At 35.0% G+C, this 17,420-nt stretch overlaps 1 protein-coding gene across 7 annotated transcripts in view; it reads left to right on the top strand.

Annotated features, from left to right (window-relative positions):
* The window catches only part of ERO1B (endoplasmic reticulum oxidoreductase 1 beta), a 72,154-nt gene extending 55,031 nt beyond the window's left edge, over nt 1-17,123 (top strand). For 3 of the 7 annotated variants that reach the window (XM_061404910.1, XM_061404908.1, XM_061404911.1), the window contains 9 exons: nt 592-618; nt 3,915-4,007; nt 4,117-4,363; nt 5,117-5,186; nt 7,847-7,933; nt 9,022-9,155; nt 14,131-14,187; nt 15,740-15,778; nt 16,785-17,123. In XM_061404910.1, the coding sequence (XP_061260894.1) occupies nt 592-618; nt 3,915-4,007; nt 4,117-4,363; nt 5,117-5,186; nt 7,847-7,933; nt 9,022-9,155; nt 14,131-14,187; nt 15,740-15,778; nt 16,785-16,800 (770 nt within the window). In that variant the 3' untranslated portion in view covers nt 16,801-17,123. Of the gene's footprint in view, nt 1-591; nt 619-3,914; nt 4,008-4,116; nt 4,364-5,116; nt 5,187-7,846; nt 7,934-9,021; nt 9,156-14,130; nt 14,188-15,739 lie in introns of all 7 variants that reach the window. The other 4 variants (XM_061404909.1, XM_061404914.1, XM_061404913.1 and 1 more) reach the window with 4 other exon arrangements.
* Nucleotides 17,124-17,420: the final 297 nt, after the last annotated feature.

The raw sequence follows: 17,420 nt of genomic DNA, 5'->3' as shown, positions 1-17,420 counted from the left end.
TGAATCTCTAGGAAGGTATTTGTGTTGTTGCAAAGGGTGAAGACTCAGGAGACAAATTCCCCACCATCTTAATTTATCCCCTGTACTCCTTGCTCAGCCATTTGTGTGTTGAGTTTTCATCCTCATGCTTTGCTTTTCACAATTAAAATAAGGATGGGTAACTTAGGAAGTATATTAACTACTTTCACCCTTACTGACTGCCATTTTCCTTTTCACTCAGAACAATAGTGGGCTAGGATTTGTTCTTTTAGCATGGTACACATAGTAAGGCCCCTTCATATTCTGGTCATTAACTTTTCTGAAGAATTATCTTGAAAACTAGAGAACTTTTTTTAATTATCCCTTGAAACTTAGTATTTTTAGATAATTAAGGAAGTATATGTAGCTTTACTGGTTCAGGAAAAATAGGATAATTAGTAATTTGATTTTTGTATTAATTATAATTCAGTTTTTTTCTGGAAGTTTTGAACAGTGCTCTGGTTGTTATCATCAAAGGCAAACTTAAGATTGTTTCTCTTCAACCTTATGGATATTTAAGGCTTTAAGTAAATATGTTTATATAATTTTTATTGTTTTTGCTTTGTTTTTTAGGAGAATCATTCTACACATGGCTAGAAGGTAACCTAATGTCTGCATTTTAAATGTATTGGCATCTTACAAAAAGATTTGTTTAATATATATTTGTAAGTTTTAGGATTTATTACCTAGACAACTAATCTTGACAGTGTATGAAAGAAAATAACAGGTTTTATGTTATTGTAGTTTAGGATAAAATTATTTGAAAATGTTGAGGATATTGGTCAGCTAAAAACCAGTGTTACGGAAATACACAGGGCAGATATGGTCATCACATTTTCATAACTGGTTCCCAGTCTTATTTCCATTTTGTATGTAATACTCATCCAAACTACTTTTCTAGGAAGCATTATGCAAGTCTGGTTTGTTAAGTAGAGACATTCTTTTTGAAAGAAAGTGGGTTTTTTTGTATATGAAATTAAGGGAAGATGAATTTGAATTCAGAAGATTTTAAACATGTTTAAACATACAGTCTACACTAACTAAAGAATAAAGTAATATAGATCCCAATATACTAGATTCTTAGGTTTGTTAGTAATGTTATATTATGAATGGGATTTCTCTGTTTTTTTAATTAATTATTTTCGATGTGCAAATACTGCTGGGAATTACACTGACAAATGGCCAACGTGGGAAAAGATGCTTAGCTTTGTTTAATTAGCTTTATTCTAAAAATGCAAGTTACAAAAATAGTATTTAGTTTAAAAGAGGTGGGGAAAGACTCTGCATATTGATAATGGAGGATAAGAATGAAATTTATGGGCAGTGTCAAATTCTAGGATATATACTATATACCCCAGAATCTCCTAGTATCCTGTTGATGGGAGTCCACTGATACGTGGTTCAGTGAGCACTCCCTTTTATAGGCAACTGACTCAGAGATTCTCTGAGATTCAGGTTGCTGATCTGGGGCACGAGAGTGGCAGTAGCCATCCAACTTACCTACGCTGTGAGTGTAGATGATGCCTGTGAAAATTGCTTTGAGAATAACTAAACAATGTACAAATGCCAAATAATAGTATTGCAGTAAATCTAGCCCTTTTGTGAGAAAAAAATTATATATTGTTGTCCTGTAGTTTGGTTGGTGAAAATGAATTTGAATGAAATTAAATCCAGAAGAGAAAGAGGAGAACCATTTTCTAAAGTCAGCAGTTGGATTTGCTAGGCATTGGCCTGGCAGCAGACTGCAGGCAGGGGTCAGCTCTCCAGCACTTTCCTGCTAAGAGTATTGTATGTCTTCTTGGTGCATTCACTTGGCACATCTTTTATTGTTAAGATTTTTCTTGAAGTTGCCTAATTTTCAGTTTATGGAAGTATAGATTTTTCTTCCTTCCTTCCCACTTACCACCCATCCCCGTTTTAGGTAAGGAGCTTTGTGGACTTTGCAAATTTGAATTGCCTCTCTCATTTTTAGGCATATGAATTTTCATGAGCTTTGCTTAGTTTATTTTCCATTCTCTTACCTTTAGATATCTTACTGCTTAGGTTTAAAGGAAGAAAAAGTGAACCTCAAATCTGATCATTTTGCTACTTGATAACAGATTTGATTAGAAGTTTTACTACAGGAGAATTTAGTACCTAATGTTTTATCAAAGTTATTCCTATTGTTTATATCCCTTGTTACCATAAACTTGGCCACATGCTTTTTTTTTAAGAGGTAAATGCTGCATTTAATTTTTATTTATTATGAGGAAACCACAAAATAGAATTTAATTTCTACCTTTATCCATGGGGCTTCCCAGGTGGTGCTAGTGGTAAAGAATTGCATGCTATCGCAGGAGACGTAAGAGACGTGGGTTCGATCCCTAGGTCAGGAAGATCCCCTGGAGGAGGGCGTGGCAACCCACTCCAGTATTCTTAGCTGGAGAATCCCATGGACAGAGGAGCCTCATGGGTTACAGTCCATAGGGTTGCAAAGAGTTGGACACAACTGAAGCGACTTAGCATGCACACACACTCTATCCATGAGATGAGATGAGAATATTCTAGGAAGAATTCTGAATTAGGGAATGAGATCTCAAAATAATTATTTTTTCCTATTAGAAGCTACTTGCTTCAGAGCCATCTGTTGTAGAACACAAAGGGAAAGTAAGTTGAAGATCTAAAAGGTCCTAAGAAGATGCAAAGTAAGCCACATACATACTCTTAATGTCTTAAAAAGCCTTCAGCATATAAATGAGATTATTTCTTAGTTTCCACTGTTGGAGCCCATTTTTCCCCATGGGGAAAGTGAAAAAAAAAAAAAAGGCAAAAAAAGACATAACTCTGTTGAGTGGTAGAAAAGGGAAAAAGCTCATTGTTCTGGATCTGGTGTATTCTTAAAGACTAAAGTTTTGCAGTTTTATTTTTAAAATTTTCTATAAAGAATATTTTCTAAAAATACTGTTCCTTTTTTATTATGGAAAATACAGTATAAAATTTAGTTTCTTGGGCATTTCAAATTTTACTTAATAGCATTAAGTACATTCACAATATGTATTACTCTTGTAATAAGAGAAAATATTTTTAAATGGAGGCAGGGGTAGGATAGGATGATGAAATTATCTTGACTCTGTTTTGAGCAAAAGCCTATGGGACTTAAGAAGGCTACATAAGATAAACTTCCATCACAGTCCTAAACTCCATCTTGATGTGGTTTTACTCACATGTAAATAGCACACATTTTTCTGTTGGCTGGATGTCTGTCTTCTAGGTCTGGGCTCCTGAGAAGCAGAACATGTAGTTAAGTAGAGAAATTCAGGACAAAGGATTAATAAGACACAGTAAAGAATCTAGAAGAAGGAGAATTCCCTGGTGGTCCATTGGTTAGGATTCCCCGCTTTCACTGCTGAGGGCCTGGCTTCAAAAATAAATAATAATAATCTAGAAGAAGAAGAGAATTCAGTTTCAGTCTCTTCTTCCTCCACCATCAAGTAGGTTCAAATAGGACATCTGTAGAGAAGGGAAAAGGAGAAACAGCTATTGTTAAGCAAAAGCAGTGACTCGAAGTCTGCTTTAGTTTAGCCTAAACCACAAAGTATCTGTGCTATTGCCTTCTGGGTAACATGTGGACTTAACTAAGTGCATCTGCTCGAGTGTTTGGACCTTCAGAAGTCCAGACATTTGTATCTTATTCTGCATTAAGTTATCATATTCAGTTACCTCCATGCTGAAGTCAAAATCTTATTTTATCTGCTAGTGAGAGGATCTCAAACTAATTATTTTATATTGTTCCTTGATTTATTTTTAATGTCCTTGAATCTTAACTTTAAAAATAAGCCTGCATACCTGATCCTCTTGATTCAGTATTTCTGTTATCTAAATGAATGTAATTTCTTTTTCAATATTTTTCTGACTAGGTTTGTGTCTGGAGAAACGAGTCTTCTATAAGCTTATATCAGGACTTCATGCTAGTATTAATTTACATCTGTGTGCAAATTATCTCTTGGAAGGTAATCACATTTTTTTCTATTAGTATAAAAATTGTTGGGGAAAAGAATATATTCTCTAGAGAAAAAAAAATCCTATTTATTAAAAGTACATAATATATTTCTTTTATAGAAACCTGGGGTAAACCTAGCTGGGGACCTAACATGAAAGAATTTAAACGCCGATTCGACCCTGTGGAGACCAAGGGAGAAGGCCCAAGAAGGCTAAAGAATCTGTACTTCCTATATTTAATTGAGCTTCGAGCTTTATCAAAAGTGGCCCCATACTTTGAGCGCTCAATTGTCGACCTTTACACTGGAAATGTGCAAGAAGATGCTGACACAAAAACCCTTCTACTGAATATCTTTCAAGATACAAAGTAAGACTTGAATTATCAGTGATCTGAAATTTTCCACTCTGTAATTGGATGACGTAGTTCTTGAAATACAACAAAAACTGACTCCTGAAAGCTGGTTAGGAAAAGGGAGAATTAGAACTGAGAAGGACAGTTCATTGGATGGCAGTGTTTTAAAATTTTTTTCTAAAAATGTTGACCGAAAAGTTTTATTGCATAAACTTTCACACTCGAGAATAGGCTGTATTTTTAAATATAACTTTAAATTTTATGTAGTGCCAAAATTTAATGTTATTTTAGTATTCTTTCTACCAATTTTGTTTTCTTCCAGTTGCTATTTAAATTCATGGTAATATGTGTTAGCATAAGGATAGATTACCTAAGAGAACATTAGCTTTACATTCTACAGTTTAACCTTAAAAAAAATATCCTGGGTCTATGCTAAAATGAGCATGGAGGAAAGTTGGGTTAAGAAATGCTTAAGGTAAATTGTGCATTACATTTTTTGAAATGCTAACAGAATGTTTTACATTTTTCACATAAATTGTTATTAATTTTTTAGGTTATTTCTGTCATATAATTTCTTCAAAACCTTACAGTCTTACAAATTATAAAGCTCTCTTTTACCAAATAGTTAAATGCAAACTGTTGCCACCTTCTCATGTTACCAAACCTTACACACGAGTAAATTGTGAATTTTAAATATTTGTAGGGATAGAAAATTCTACCAGAACTTGAATTTGTCATCTGTAACTTATAATATTTTCATTTCATCAGGTCCTTTCCCATGCACTTTGATGAGAAATCCATGTTTGCAGGTGACAAAAAGGGGGCCAAGTCATTAAAGGTAAAGAGTTCTTGATTGGTGGGAAGAGTGGAGAGCAGCTGACTGGTTGTGTTTTAATTTTTTTCCTCTAAACTTCCTTTCCCAGTTCTCAGTCTGGGTGGTCTGATTGGATTTTACTGTAAATGATACAAAAAACTCCTCTCAATTCCTTTTTTCTCTCTAGTTTGCCCCCCTGCTTAGTGAATCTTCAGTTGTAGCTCTAATGACACCTTTGTAATTGTTCTTTTAAAAGACGTTATTTTGAGAGGAAGTTTTCTTTCTTTTCTTTTTGTTGTTTTGATGCATCTTAAAAGCAATCATGCACTGTTAGCCACTTAGAAGATAGTAATAGCATATTTTCAAAAGTGTATTTTATGAACTATTACAGTTTTTCAAACGATTATGTTTTTGTACTTACGGACTAACATATAAGGCAAAAATTATCTGTTGACTTGGGATATCAGAAAGAGACTATATTTTAGGAACATTATGAAACTTCACATTAGGAGCACTTCATTTTCATTTGCTTCCAGCAGAGGGCCCCAGTCTCCCGGATCTAATGCTTGGTGATCTGAGGTGGAACTGATGAAATAAAGTGCACAATGTTTGAATCATCCTGAAGTCATCCCCCCTCCCTGTTCATGGAAAAATTATCTTCCATGAAACTGGTCCCTAGTGCCTAAAAGGTTGGGGACCGCTGGCTTATAGTAATTAAGGAATACATTATACCTTTACAGTTTGATAAAAGTATTTGAAATTGACTGGCAAATAGTCTTCTACTACAGCTCTATAATTTTTTATATGCAATTCTGAAATCCAAAAGCTCCAACCACTGAAACATTTTTCTTATGTTTGGTGCAAATTAATTTATTAGCAAAACCTAACGTGAACTGATGTAAAGATAGTTATAGAAAGTGAAAGTGAAGTCGCTCAGTCGTGTCCAACTCTTTGCCACCCTATGGACTGTAGCCTACCAAGTTCCTCCATCCATGGGGTTTTCCAGGCAAGAATACTGGAGTGGGTTGCCATTTCCTTCTGCAGGAGACCTTCCCGACCTAGGGATTGAACCTAGGTCTCCCTCATTGTAGGCAGACGCTTTACCGTCTGAGCCACCAAGGAAGTCTAACCTGAACTGATGTAAAGATAGTTACAGTGTTTTTTTAAAAAATTCTGCTTTGTATGACTATTATTACATTTTGCTACAAAAACAATCATATATTTGATTATAAGGTGTTGCCATATACTCCAGTGGGGTGTTTCATAATAAACAGTGTTATGTAATTTATTTCTAAAATCTGACAAATAAAAAAAAAATAAAATAAAATCTGACAAATTATGAATTCTGAAACCTATTTGGCCCCAGCATATTTTAGATATAGACATGCTACAAGAATGAATAAATTAGTCAGAGTTGCTTAGTATTTCTGAAATGAAGTAGTTTAGCCACACTGTATTTTAGTTTTGGAAGGTTGTTTTGATTTATGGTTGTTTTAGAGGTATATTAGTATTATGGTATTTAACATAATGTTAATTCATTTTTTTAATGCTTCCTACTTTATAAATGTTTATATAAATTTTATACTTTTGATCAAGACAACTATAATCATGTATCTTTTTTTATAGATGAGGAAGGTAAGATTGAGACCAGACTAAAGTTTCACAACTAGCTTTAAAGTGTAAAATGCTGGAAATTTGGTTTGCTACTTTTCAAAGGTATATAAAGGAGAATTTAAATCCATTTTTCCATCTGCTCCAAAGCATGTGAATTCTGAGAATGGAGCACAAAGGAGTTTTTGGAATGTTTCTGTTGTCTTTCTTTTGGCCAAGCTACAGATTCCTCCAAACACTTTGGGCAGCAGGGCTGGGCTTTTGATGGGCCAGAGTTTTCAGGTGACTCACTCCAGCTCTTTGCAATGAAACATTTACCTCAGTACAATAAAATGATGTTTATTTTCTGCATTTGCCCAATGAAAAGGATGAGGAAACTTTCTCTTAGTTAGTGTTGTTCTCAGAGAAGCTGAGGCTGACCTTAGTGTTACAGAAACCTGTGCACAGATCACAGGCAGAAGAGTTAACTAATTGTGTGGGGAGCTAATACAGCACCATTCAAGGATCCAGTGAGTGAGTGTCCCTGAAGAAGCAGCCTTAGCGAACGTGGGGGACTGCGAGGCCACACGCTGTGGTCATCCATGCTGACAGAGCACGTGTACAGATATGGGGTAGTCCTAAGGAGAGACATGGGAATTGATCATTGCTCCAGGACTAGCTGTCTGATTTACACTTACACAAAGCAGTGCATCCAAAATAAATAAAACATAATGTAGATGTATTTGCCACTGGTTGTATGCAGATATCAAATAGAAGCAGCAGTTAAGCTCCTTCAAAGTAAAAACCGTGCATGATTTACTCTTGTGTCCCCCACAGTGAACATGTTGGTGCTTTGCATGGAGTAGCCTCTCATTAAAAAATTGGTTGAATTAATATGTGGAGTGAATTTTATAAAATGCTATTAATGTTAGCTATTTCATATGCATGCTATGCTGTACAAATCCAGATGATTTTCATCATTGTTGAAAAACACAATTCATTCATTAATAAGCTTAAAAATGTTTTTAGAATTCAGATAAATGCAGTTTAATTTTTAATGTCTAGTTAGAATGAAAATATTTTCTGCACATTAGGAGGAATTCCGGTTACATTTCAAGAATATCTCCCGTATAATGGACTGCGTGGGATGTGACAAATGCAGATTATGGGGGAAGTTACAGGTTTGTGTGTTGTTTTCTGTTCTGAAACTATTACTAACCTTAAATTTCTGCACTGAGAAGTTGAAAGTTTTTGTTAAAATGTCCTCATTGTTCATTGAATTAGAGATCCATGGGGAGCACATGTATACCTGTGATGGATTCATTTTGATATTTGGCAAAACTAATACAATTATGTAAAGTTTAAAAATAAAATAAAATAAATAAATAAATAGAGATCCAAAGTGTGGTTTTGCTATTTCATTTATGAAAAAAATTAGTGTGTATTAATGTATGTGTGTAAGGTTGTTTTTTCTGTTATTCTAGGTTAATGATTTTGGTTTTATTATATCTGTTTCTATTGGTACAATATCAGATTTCTGAAGTTGGATGATTATAAATAGATTGTATTGGTATTTTACATACCTATTTAGAAGATAAAATGTAATCATATAAAAAACTTAATTATCAAATTATAATCACTGACTTGGCATCAGTGATCAGAAGGAGGAGGTCCCCTAGTCACAAAATAGGAAAGTCTGCACAGCAGGCCCATTTCCCTATATATTTCAATGTAAAAAGGCTTGTGTGATATTTTCTGTCATCTTTTTACAAAGATGATAGTAAGTCAAAGAAAGTCAGGAGATGGAATATTGTTTAATGGTGACTACACTGAAATCAGATTTTTCTTTTTCTCTAGTGCTAATAATTGAGAAATTATTAAGTGTAGGTATCACTAAGAACTTATAATGATTTCTAAGTTTTGAATTGCTAGGGACTAGAAAGAATGCTTTCAAGGTTACATATTGAACACTTTTAATCCTAATGTGATATTTTCTTGGTTAAAAAAATGGCATTTTAGTAATTTTGAATAGTATGATGTGTATCCAAAAGGGTTAAACTTTTCAGGTTTCCTTAACAGCTTCAATAAATTTATCATACGCATAATCTGTGAGAAGTAGAAACTATATTTTGCATAGTTGAATATTTTGGTGAAAAGTTCAGTTCATTTGAATTTCCTGCCTTCTCATCACAATGACTGAATGTTTCTTTAAACTTTTATAGCAATTATTATGTGAATTTAACTGCAAGTTTATCACTGTTTTCTTTAGACTCAGGGTTTAGGAACTGCCCTGAAGATATTATTCTCTGAAAAAGAAATCCAAAAGCTTCCAGAGAACAGCCCATCTAAAGGCTTCCAACTCACTCGACAGGAAATAGTTGCTCTTTTAAATGCTTTTGGAAGGTGAGAACTCTTCTCATGGGCTTCCCTGGTGGCTCAAATGGTAAAGAATCCTCCTGCAATGCAGGAAACCTGCATTGGATGCCTGGGTCAGGGAATTCCCTGGAGAAGGAAATGGCAATCCACTCCAGTATTCTTGCTTGGAAAAGCGGGCTACAGTCCGTGGGTTGCAAGAGACAGACATGACTTAGTGACTAAACAACAACACACAACAACAACTCCGTTTATAGTTATTATAAAATGTTGGCTGTATTCCTGTGTTGTACAGTGTATCCTTGTAGTTTATTTTATATATAATAGTTTGTACCTTTAACTTGTTACCCCTATATTGTCCCTTTCCCTTTCCTCTCTATCACTGGTCACCACTAGTTCTCTGTAGCTGTGAATCTGCTTCTTTAAATATATTTAAATCTAAATAAAATTAAATTGAGAAAGAACCAGATATCAACTTCCTCAGAATTTCTCTCAGTCTCATAAGGAATATTCACAAATGCAGCCCTTCCAGCTTCAGTTCTCTAGCTCAGTTCAGTTCAGTTGCTCAGTCATGTCTGACTCTTTGGACCCCATGGACTGCAGCAGCCAGGCTTATCTGTCCATCACCAACTCCCAGAGCTTACTCAGACTCATGTTCATTGAGTCGGTGATGCCAGCCAACCATCTCATCCTCTGTCATCCCCTTCTCCTCTAGCCTTCAATCTTTCCCAGCATCAGGGTCTTTTCCAGTGAGTCAGTTCTTCACATCAGGTGGCCAATGTATTGGAGCTTCAGCTTCGGTATCAGTCCTTCCAATGAATATTCAGGATTGATCTCCTTTAGAATTGACTGGTTTGATCTCCTTGCTGTCCAAGGGACTCTCAAGAGTCTTCTCCAACACCACAATTCAAAAGCATCAATTCTTTGGCACTCAGCTTTCTTTATAGTTCAACTCTCACATCCATACATGACTACTGGAAAAGCCATAGCTTTGACTAGAAGGACCTTTGTCGGGAAAGTAATGTCTTTGCTTCTTGATATGCTGTCTAGGTTGGTCATAGCTTTTCTTCCAAGGAGCAAGCATCTTTTATTTCATGGCTGCAGTCACCATCTGCAGTGATTTTGGAGCCCCGCAAAATAAAGTCTGTCACTGTTTCCATTGTTTCCACATCTATTTACCATGAAGTGATGGGACTGGATGCCATGATCTTCGTTTTCTGAATGTTGAGTTTTAAGCCAGCTTTTTCACTCTCCTCTTTCTCTTTCATCAAGAGGCTCTTTAGTTCTTTTTCACTTTCTGCCATAAGGGTGGTGTCATCTGAGTGTCTGAGGTTATTGATATTTCTCCCTGCAATCTTGATTCCAGCCTGTGCTTCATCCAGCCTGGCATTTCTCATGATGTATTCTGCATATAAGTTAAATAAGCAGGGTGACAATATACAGCCTTGATGTACTCCTTTCTCGATTTGGAACCAGCCTGTTGTTCCATGTCCAGTTCTAACTGCTGCTTCTTGACCTGCATACAGGTTTCTCAGGAGGCAGGTCAGGTGGTCTGGTATTCCCATCTCTTTCAGAATTTTCCACAGAGGCTGTTTTACCTTTTATTGCTCTCTAGAGAGTACTGGACTCAGTCAGATATTAGCATTCTGGAATCCTGGCGCTGCCATTTACTGGCAGCATGAGCTCAGGTACATCATTCCTTTCTTCCAGTTTGTTTCCTTTCTCTGTACCATGAAGATAAGTAAAAATCTTTCCCAAGAAGTTAACATGAAGATAAAATAAGGTTCCATGTGACACTTTTAAAATTACAAGATGCTCTCTCAAGTCCATGGCAATAGGGGTGGTAGTGATGGTAATTTACAGACACCACTGGGAGTTTAGTGCTCTAATATGTTCAGCACTTACAAATCTGTCTTATTTTTTTATGACTAGTCTAGATGTGAGAAACCTTTCTTTTCTTAAGGGTTATGATACTCAGGGTGGGATGGTTACACAAATAAGGAACAGCCTAATTTAATCACCCTTATCCTCCCAGGGAAAACAAATAACAGCCATCTGCTTTTAAAGCTCTTTTAAAATATTCATCTTTCTCTCCCCTTAATTATTAAAGTAATTCATGGTCATTATAGAAAATTTAGAAAACCATGTGAAAGTATAATTTAGTAAATAAATGTAAAAATCATCCATATGCCTACCACTTAGAACTATTTCAACATTTGTTGTATTTTTAGTGTGTATTTTCTCACTACTTACACATTTTGTATCCTTTCTTATCCTTCTTTACTTGGCATTATGTTGTAATCATTTCCCAATATTATTTTTTCATAAGCATTCTTTTTTTCCTTAGTGTGTACTTGATATATACAGCATTATATTAGTTTCAGGTGTGTAACATAATGATTCGGTATTGGTATATGTTGCAAAATGATCACCACAATAAGCCTACTTAACATCCATCACCATACATAATTACAGAATATTTTCTTATGATAAGAACTTCTGAGATTTACTCTTTTAGCAATTTTCAAATATATAAACACTGTTTTTAATATAGGCCAATATTCTGTTACATGGACATACCAAAATTTAGCCATTCTTTTTTCTCATCAAGTTTTATTGTTTCCTTCATATGTATTCTATACATTTCTTATTTTTTTCCTTTAAAAATATTACAGTTACTCTTAATAATTGTTAATCAGATCTGTTCATTGTATCTTCCACCTGATTATCAGTTCATTTATATAGTAAATGATTTTGGTTGCACTAACCACACAATTATTGTGTTATACTTTGGGGAGTTTGTGCACTCATTCTTATGTGAACTGGGAGTTTTCTTGGTCTTACAACCTATATAATACAGTCCTACCTCAGCTAGGGCACCCAGCGCAGCATTGCTGTGTCCATAATGTTAGTGGGCAGAGACATACATGAGCGCTGTTTTTGGTTCTGGCCACAGAATGCTGGGAAATGTGCTTTATTTTGAATACTCTGCAAATGTCTTTCCTACACTAGCAGCCAATTTTTGACAGTTTCAGCATTTCTATCAAGTGGTTTATTTTCCTGGGTACAAATAGATAGGGGATTAGTGACCTGTTGAGTCTTACAGCGTATTTTAGTGTCCCTCTGAAAGTACCAGTGAAGCAGTAGATGGATGCAGCCATGCTGTGTCTGTCTGAGAATAGTAACAGGGAGTGTGGGCACTCCCTCCTGTGTCATAACGTGTGAGCTCTTGGATGCATCTTTACAGAGACAGGTCCCACACCGTGCTGCTGAGTCTGTACTCTCCTGGTAAAATGTTAGCTTGTATAAAACCTTGAGTTTTCTGATACTCCCCAGTTTTGTATCTTAATCAGACTTTGAGCATACTTTTTTCAACTGCTGCTCTTTACTGAGCTGTCTTTTCTTTAGTTAAGGGCCTTGGTCTCTACCGTATCTTCATATGATAGTTTTTGTTTTTGTTTTTTTAATGGGTACTTTGAGGTACAGAAAATGATTTTACACATTTATTTTGCTTAATAATCATATTTTCTCCTAATAAACATTTTCACTTCTCTAATATTCTGAGGATTTGAGTAAGAATTCATTTTCTGTTCATCTACAGCTTGTAAGAGTATAAAGAAAATATTTTTGAGACCATAGAGAACATAGATTTTTTTTTTGAGAGGCCGTATGGTCCTGGGATCTGATGAGCTGGTTAGAATCCTACCCACTACCTGAGTGACCCTGAGAAAATTACTTGATTTATTTAAGCCTCAGTATTCCTAAATGGGCGTCCTAGGTAGCAGTAGTGGTAAAGAACCTGCCTGCCAATGCAGGAGACCTAAGAGATACGGGTTTGAGCCCTGGGTCGGGAAGATCCCCTGAAGGAGGGCATGGCAACTCACTCCAGTGTTCTTGCCTGGAGAATGCCTTGGACAGAAGAGCTTGGTGGTCCATAGGGTCGCAAAGAATCCGACACAATGGAAGCAACTTAGCATGCACCGTGTTCTTAAAATATAAAATCAGGATTAATTTTATCTACTTTGTAGAGTTTTTTGTTTTGTTTACAATTAATGAGATTACATGTGTGATGGGCTCAGAACATTGCCTACCATACCTTAAGCTCTCAATATAAGAAAAGTTATTACTTATTATGTACTTAAAGGCGCTCAAAAAAAAAATAAATAAAAATAAAGGCTCAGTACTGTATTCTATATCATCTTAAGTTACAGAAAGAAAAATGTTAGATTTTTATTGTATAAACCTGAATTGTACATAAGGATAATTGAGCTTATAGGATTTCTTTTTTAATGATTCCCATTTCAGAGTTTTACTTCTGAGTTTGGGCTCAGAAGTATTTTATTCATTCATTCAGTCAGCCAGTAATTATTTATTGAACACTATAAACATGGGTCCCGGGAGAAGGAAATGGCAACCCACTCCAGTGTTCTTTGCCTGGGAAATTCCATGGATAGAGGAGCCTGGTGGGCTACAGTCTACAGGATCAAAAAGTTGGACACGAATAAGTGACTAACAGCAACAAATAAATACAGGTGGCTGGAGGGCACAGGGATTCAACAGTAGACAGATAAATAGAATCTGCACCTTTGTGTTAAAACAGATCAGTGTTTGTGTTGAAACAAATCCATGTTTGGGGAGCAATAAGAAAGAATTGGACATTTACAGAGGAGAGTGCAAAATGAATTTTTAAGGCCAAATGTAAATGATTTGAGATTCTTTATTGTAATGAATTATCATATCACTGTTCCCATCATTGATCTAGAATTTGTTGCTAATAGGAAGTAACTTTGCCCCTTCTAAATCAAAAGTAACAAACTACAGCTCTGTTTTGCCAGTCTTTAATAATTATAGCATATGCTTTAAAAAATGGAAGCTTCATTGTTCAGTGAAACATTATTTTATTTTCAATTTGCTTTCAAATTATAGTCCATATGACAGCATCAATAATATGAAATGTGTACACATCCTATTAGCTGTACTAATATGCTTTTTTTTTCTCTTGTAGGCTTTCTACAAGTATAAGAGAGTTACAGAATTTCAAAGTTTTATTACAACACAGTAGGTAATAGAGGCTTTTATATGTCTAATTAGAGACATAAAGTGACTGTGTGAAGCCTTTTTAGTCTTGGACATTTCAGCAAAAGGAGACTAATCAGACTTCAAGAATTCTGAGCTCTTAAAGAGAAAATTCAAATGTTCACTTGAATATTTATGCTTCTTAATAGATTATCAACTAGAGATATTTATAAATGAAGTATATACTTTTAAAACATGTAAGTTATACTAATTCTGTGTTTAATTCCATGTGTTACCATCTGTTGAATATATTCTGAACAGCAATTCACAAAGAATTGGCTTTGTGTTTATTCTGTTCTTTATTTCCAGTAGTCAAACTTAAAAATGTCTATGTCTCCATCCGAGTAACACTGTTAACAGTCTGTTATGGAAAAGGAGAGCTAGAGAGCAAATGATGCTTAGGGCCTGTATCAGTAACAAAAATTTGTCAATGATTTTTAAATGTATTTAGCCTTGCCTAGCTCTGTGTGTCACCATCTATCATAGGGAAGTGTCTGCGTGACGAATGACCCTTTCAATGTATAATGACAGTAGTTACCTAAGAATCCCCAAGGCTTCAATTTGTTTTAAGATTTTTACTTGCTGTTGTTGTTGCTGTTCTGTTTTGGTCTAAAGGCGAATAAATACCTTCAGCAAAGGTGAATCAGTACTGTCCCCTGTGCTACCCATCCAGATCTCCTGTGCCTGCAGTGGGCTGGCTCAAGGGGATTCTTTACTGAGAACCTAGAAAACAGTTTCTGTTGGTTTTGTGTCTCTTTGCCCCTACTCCAACTTTAGGAATTTTTGTTAAGAAAACAAAAATGGCATAAATACTTAACAGTTTCCATATTGATAAAATTTGAATGGGATTATATGGATTTATAACACCAGTTGGAGACATTATATACACAAAACTTACTATTTTAAAGTAAGCATTTTTAAAGGATTTTATTTTTGACTATAGTCTATGCAATCCTCTCTCAACTTGATTTTCTTTGGTATTTAAATAGTTAGTTCATACTTCTGTAAGCTTCCTTTTTCCCTACCTTTTCTTTTTTAGTTCTTTGTATATAAATGAACTTGCAACTTGTACCAACAGATGACTTTATAAGTCCTAAATTGTCATTTTCTAAGCCTTGGATTTAAATATCTTTAATATTTAAAATATTGATTATTGTTAAAGGTGTTAGTGTATATATAATGTGATTAATTTGGAAGGTTGCAACTGTGTAGAAGTAATGCGGGTATCAGTCTTTTATGAAGTAAATAAGTGCTCTTAAATCCACATCTTATCCTGCCAAAGTCTGAAATGTCTTCATTGATGGTTTAGTGGCATACTTGTGCTTAGTTGGTTCATCCCCCCTTTAAACATATGTAGCTATCCCTTGGAGGGATATGGTTGGGGGGGAGTAAGAGCTCACTAGTTACTTTCTTACCCAATTTCTAACCCTTGTAGACCTGGAGTTTTCATGTTGTTGATGGTGGTGGTGGTATATTTTTGTTGAATAAAACAGACTGATTTGGTTGGAGCCTTCTCCACTTTTTCTTTTCATTTTTAGGGATACAAGTACTGTCTGGTGGGAAAGGGGGACCTTAAGGTAAATTTGTCTAAAAAGTTGAATATCTAGGTAATCTTGCTAGTAAATTAATAAGAATTATTCTTAGTGTTTTTCAAAGTCTAAGAAAATGTGAATGTTTTGCACTTTGTCTATTATTACTGTAAGTTTAAAAATCTTTTTGGTAGTGTTACTTCACCATTCTCCCAGTTAAAGATAAAAGCTGTTGTTTAAGTTCTATTTCCTGGAAAAAATCTTTGGTCATTTCCATTTGTTTTCTTTACTGTGATTTGTTTCAAGCTTAGTTAAAATTGTGTCTTAGAGTGAGTTCTAGGACTTAAAAAGTCTAGTTAGGGTAAAAAATTCTTTTAAAGGTTTTAACAGATCTTTCACTATCAAGAAAATAAACAAATGAAGTAGTCTTAAGCTGAAATCTATTTGATTAACTTTACCATAAACGAGATTGTGGGGGGGAACCTACATTTTTGTGTATGTGTGTATTTCTTAAATGAATGTGATAGAAATCTGTTTTGTGAGCCTGGTGATGTTTTATGATCCCTGTGATATAAACTTTTTTCCAACTCCTACTTTTTATTGTGAAGTGATATTACAGTACCGACTGCATTGTGACAATGCTTGGATGGCAATACCTCTTGGCATTTTGTCTTTATCTCATCACCTAATTTAAAAATCCAGCACTTGATAATATAACTTGACAGAAATGATTGTACCAGCTGACAAAGTAATGAAAATGAAGAGAAGGAACATATTCCTTCCTTTAGTAGCGTGAGTTTTTTTCCCCCCCCTTAAGTGACATCTGTGTAAATTAGAAATTCTCTGTATTAAAACTGATAAACTTAAATGTTTCTCTTGTGTTGATTCTTAGATTACAAGGAGGATGAGACAGACTATTAGAATGGTTTTTTACAGTTTTGAAATTTGATAAGTCAAGTGTTTTATTTTGACACTTTAACGTTGTGAGTTGTTCAACACTTGTAATCTCTGTATGTCTGTGAAACACTGTGCCATATTCTCCAACTTTACCTAGGTGCCACTGTATATAAACAAGGACAGCTATTTTGATCTCCATCAGCATTGCCTTCACCTGGAAATTTGGGAACAGTTCACAGTAAGCCTCCCAGCAGTTTTGCAAACTGAAGTACCTGCAGAAACCATAGCTATTCACCAAAATACACAGACTGGGTGCATGGTATCATGGAAATTATTTGGGAAAACAAAAACAACACAGACACATACCAGGTTTATGTGTATTCTATTTGAAGTAACATCTACAGGTGCAGCTTTGATTTTGAACAGAATTCCAAATGATTTGCTGTTGTACCCACAAGATTACAGAAAATGTGAATTAAAGTAAATGTTTCTGCAATCTTCCTATCCTGTTTTTTTTTAAACCCCTTTTAAATGTTTCCTTTTATGAGATGAAAATGTGGTTATAATTGGTAGAGAAGAGAGAAAATAAGTAGTCTGTGGTTGTTTCCTTTTTAAAATCATAATTGCAAGCATTGGCAGCCACTGTTGAAGGGCTTTGCATGGGTTATTTATCTTCTCAGGAGCCCTAGCAGGTAGGTACAATTAACTTTTCTATTTTTAAATCAGAAAACTGAGGAGAAGAGAGGCTAAGTAATTTGTCCACATTCATATTCTAGGTTGTGGGACTAGAACT

This window comes from Bos javanicus, chromosome 28, assembly GCF_032452875.1.
Source record: "Bos javanicus breed banteng chromosome 28, ARS-OSU_banteng_1.0, whole genome shotgun sequence".
NCBI lineage: Eukaryota > Metazoa > Chordata > Mammalia > Artiodactyla > Bovidae > Bos > Bos javanicus.
Note: the sequence above shows the minus strand (reverse complement) of the source record. Positions and strands in the feature narration are given on the sequence as shown.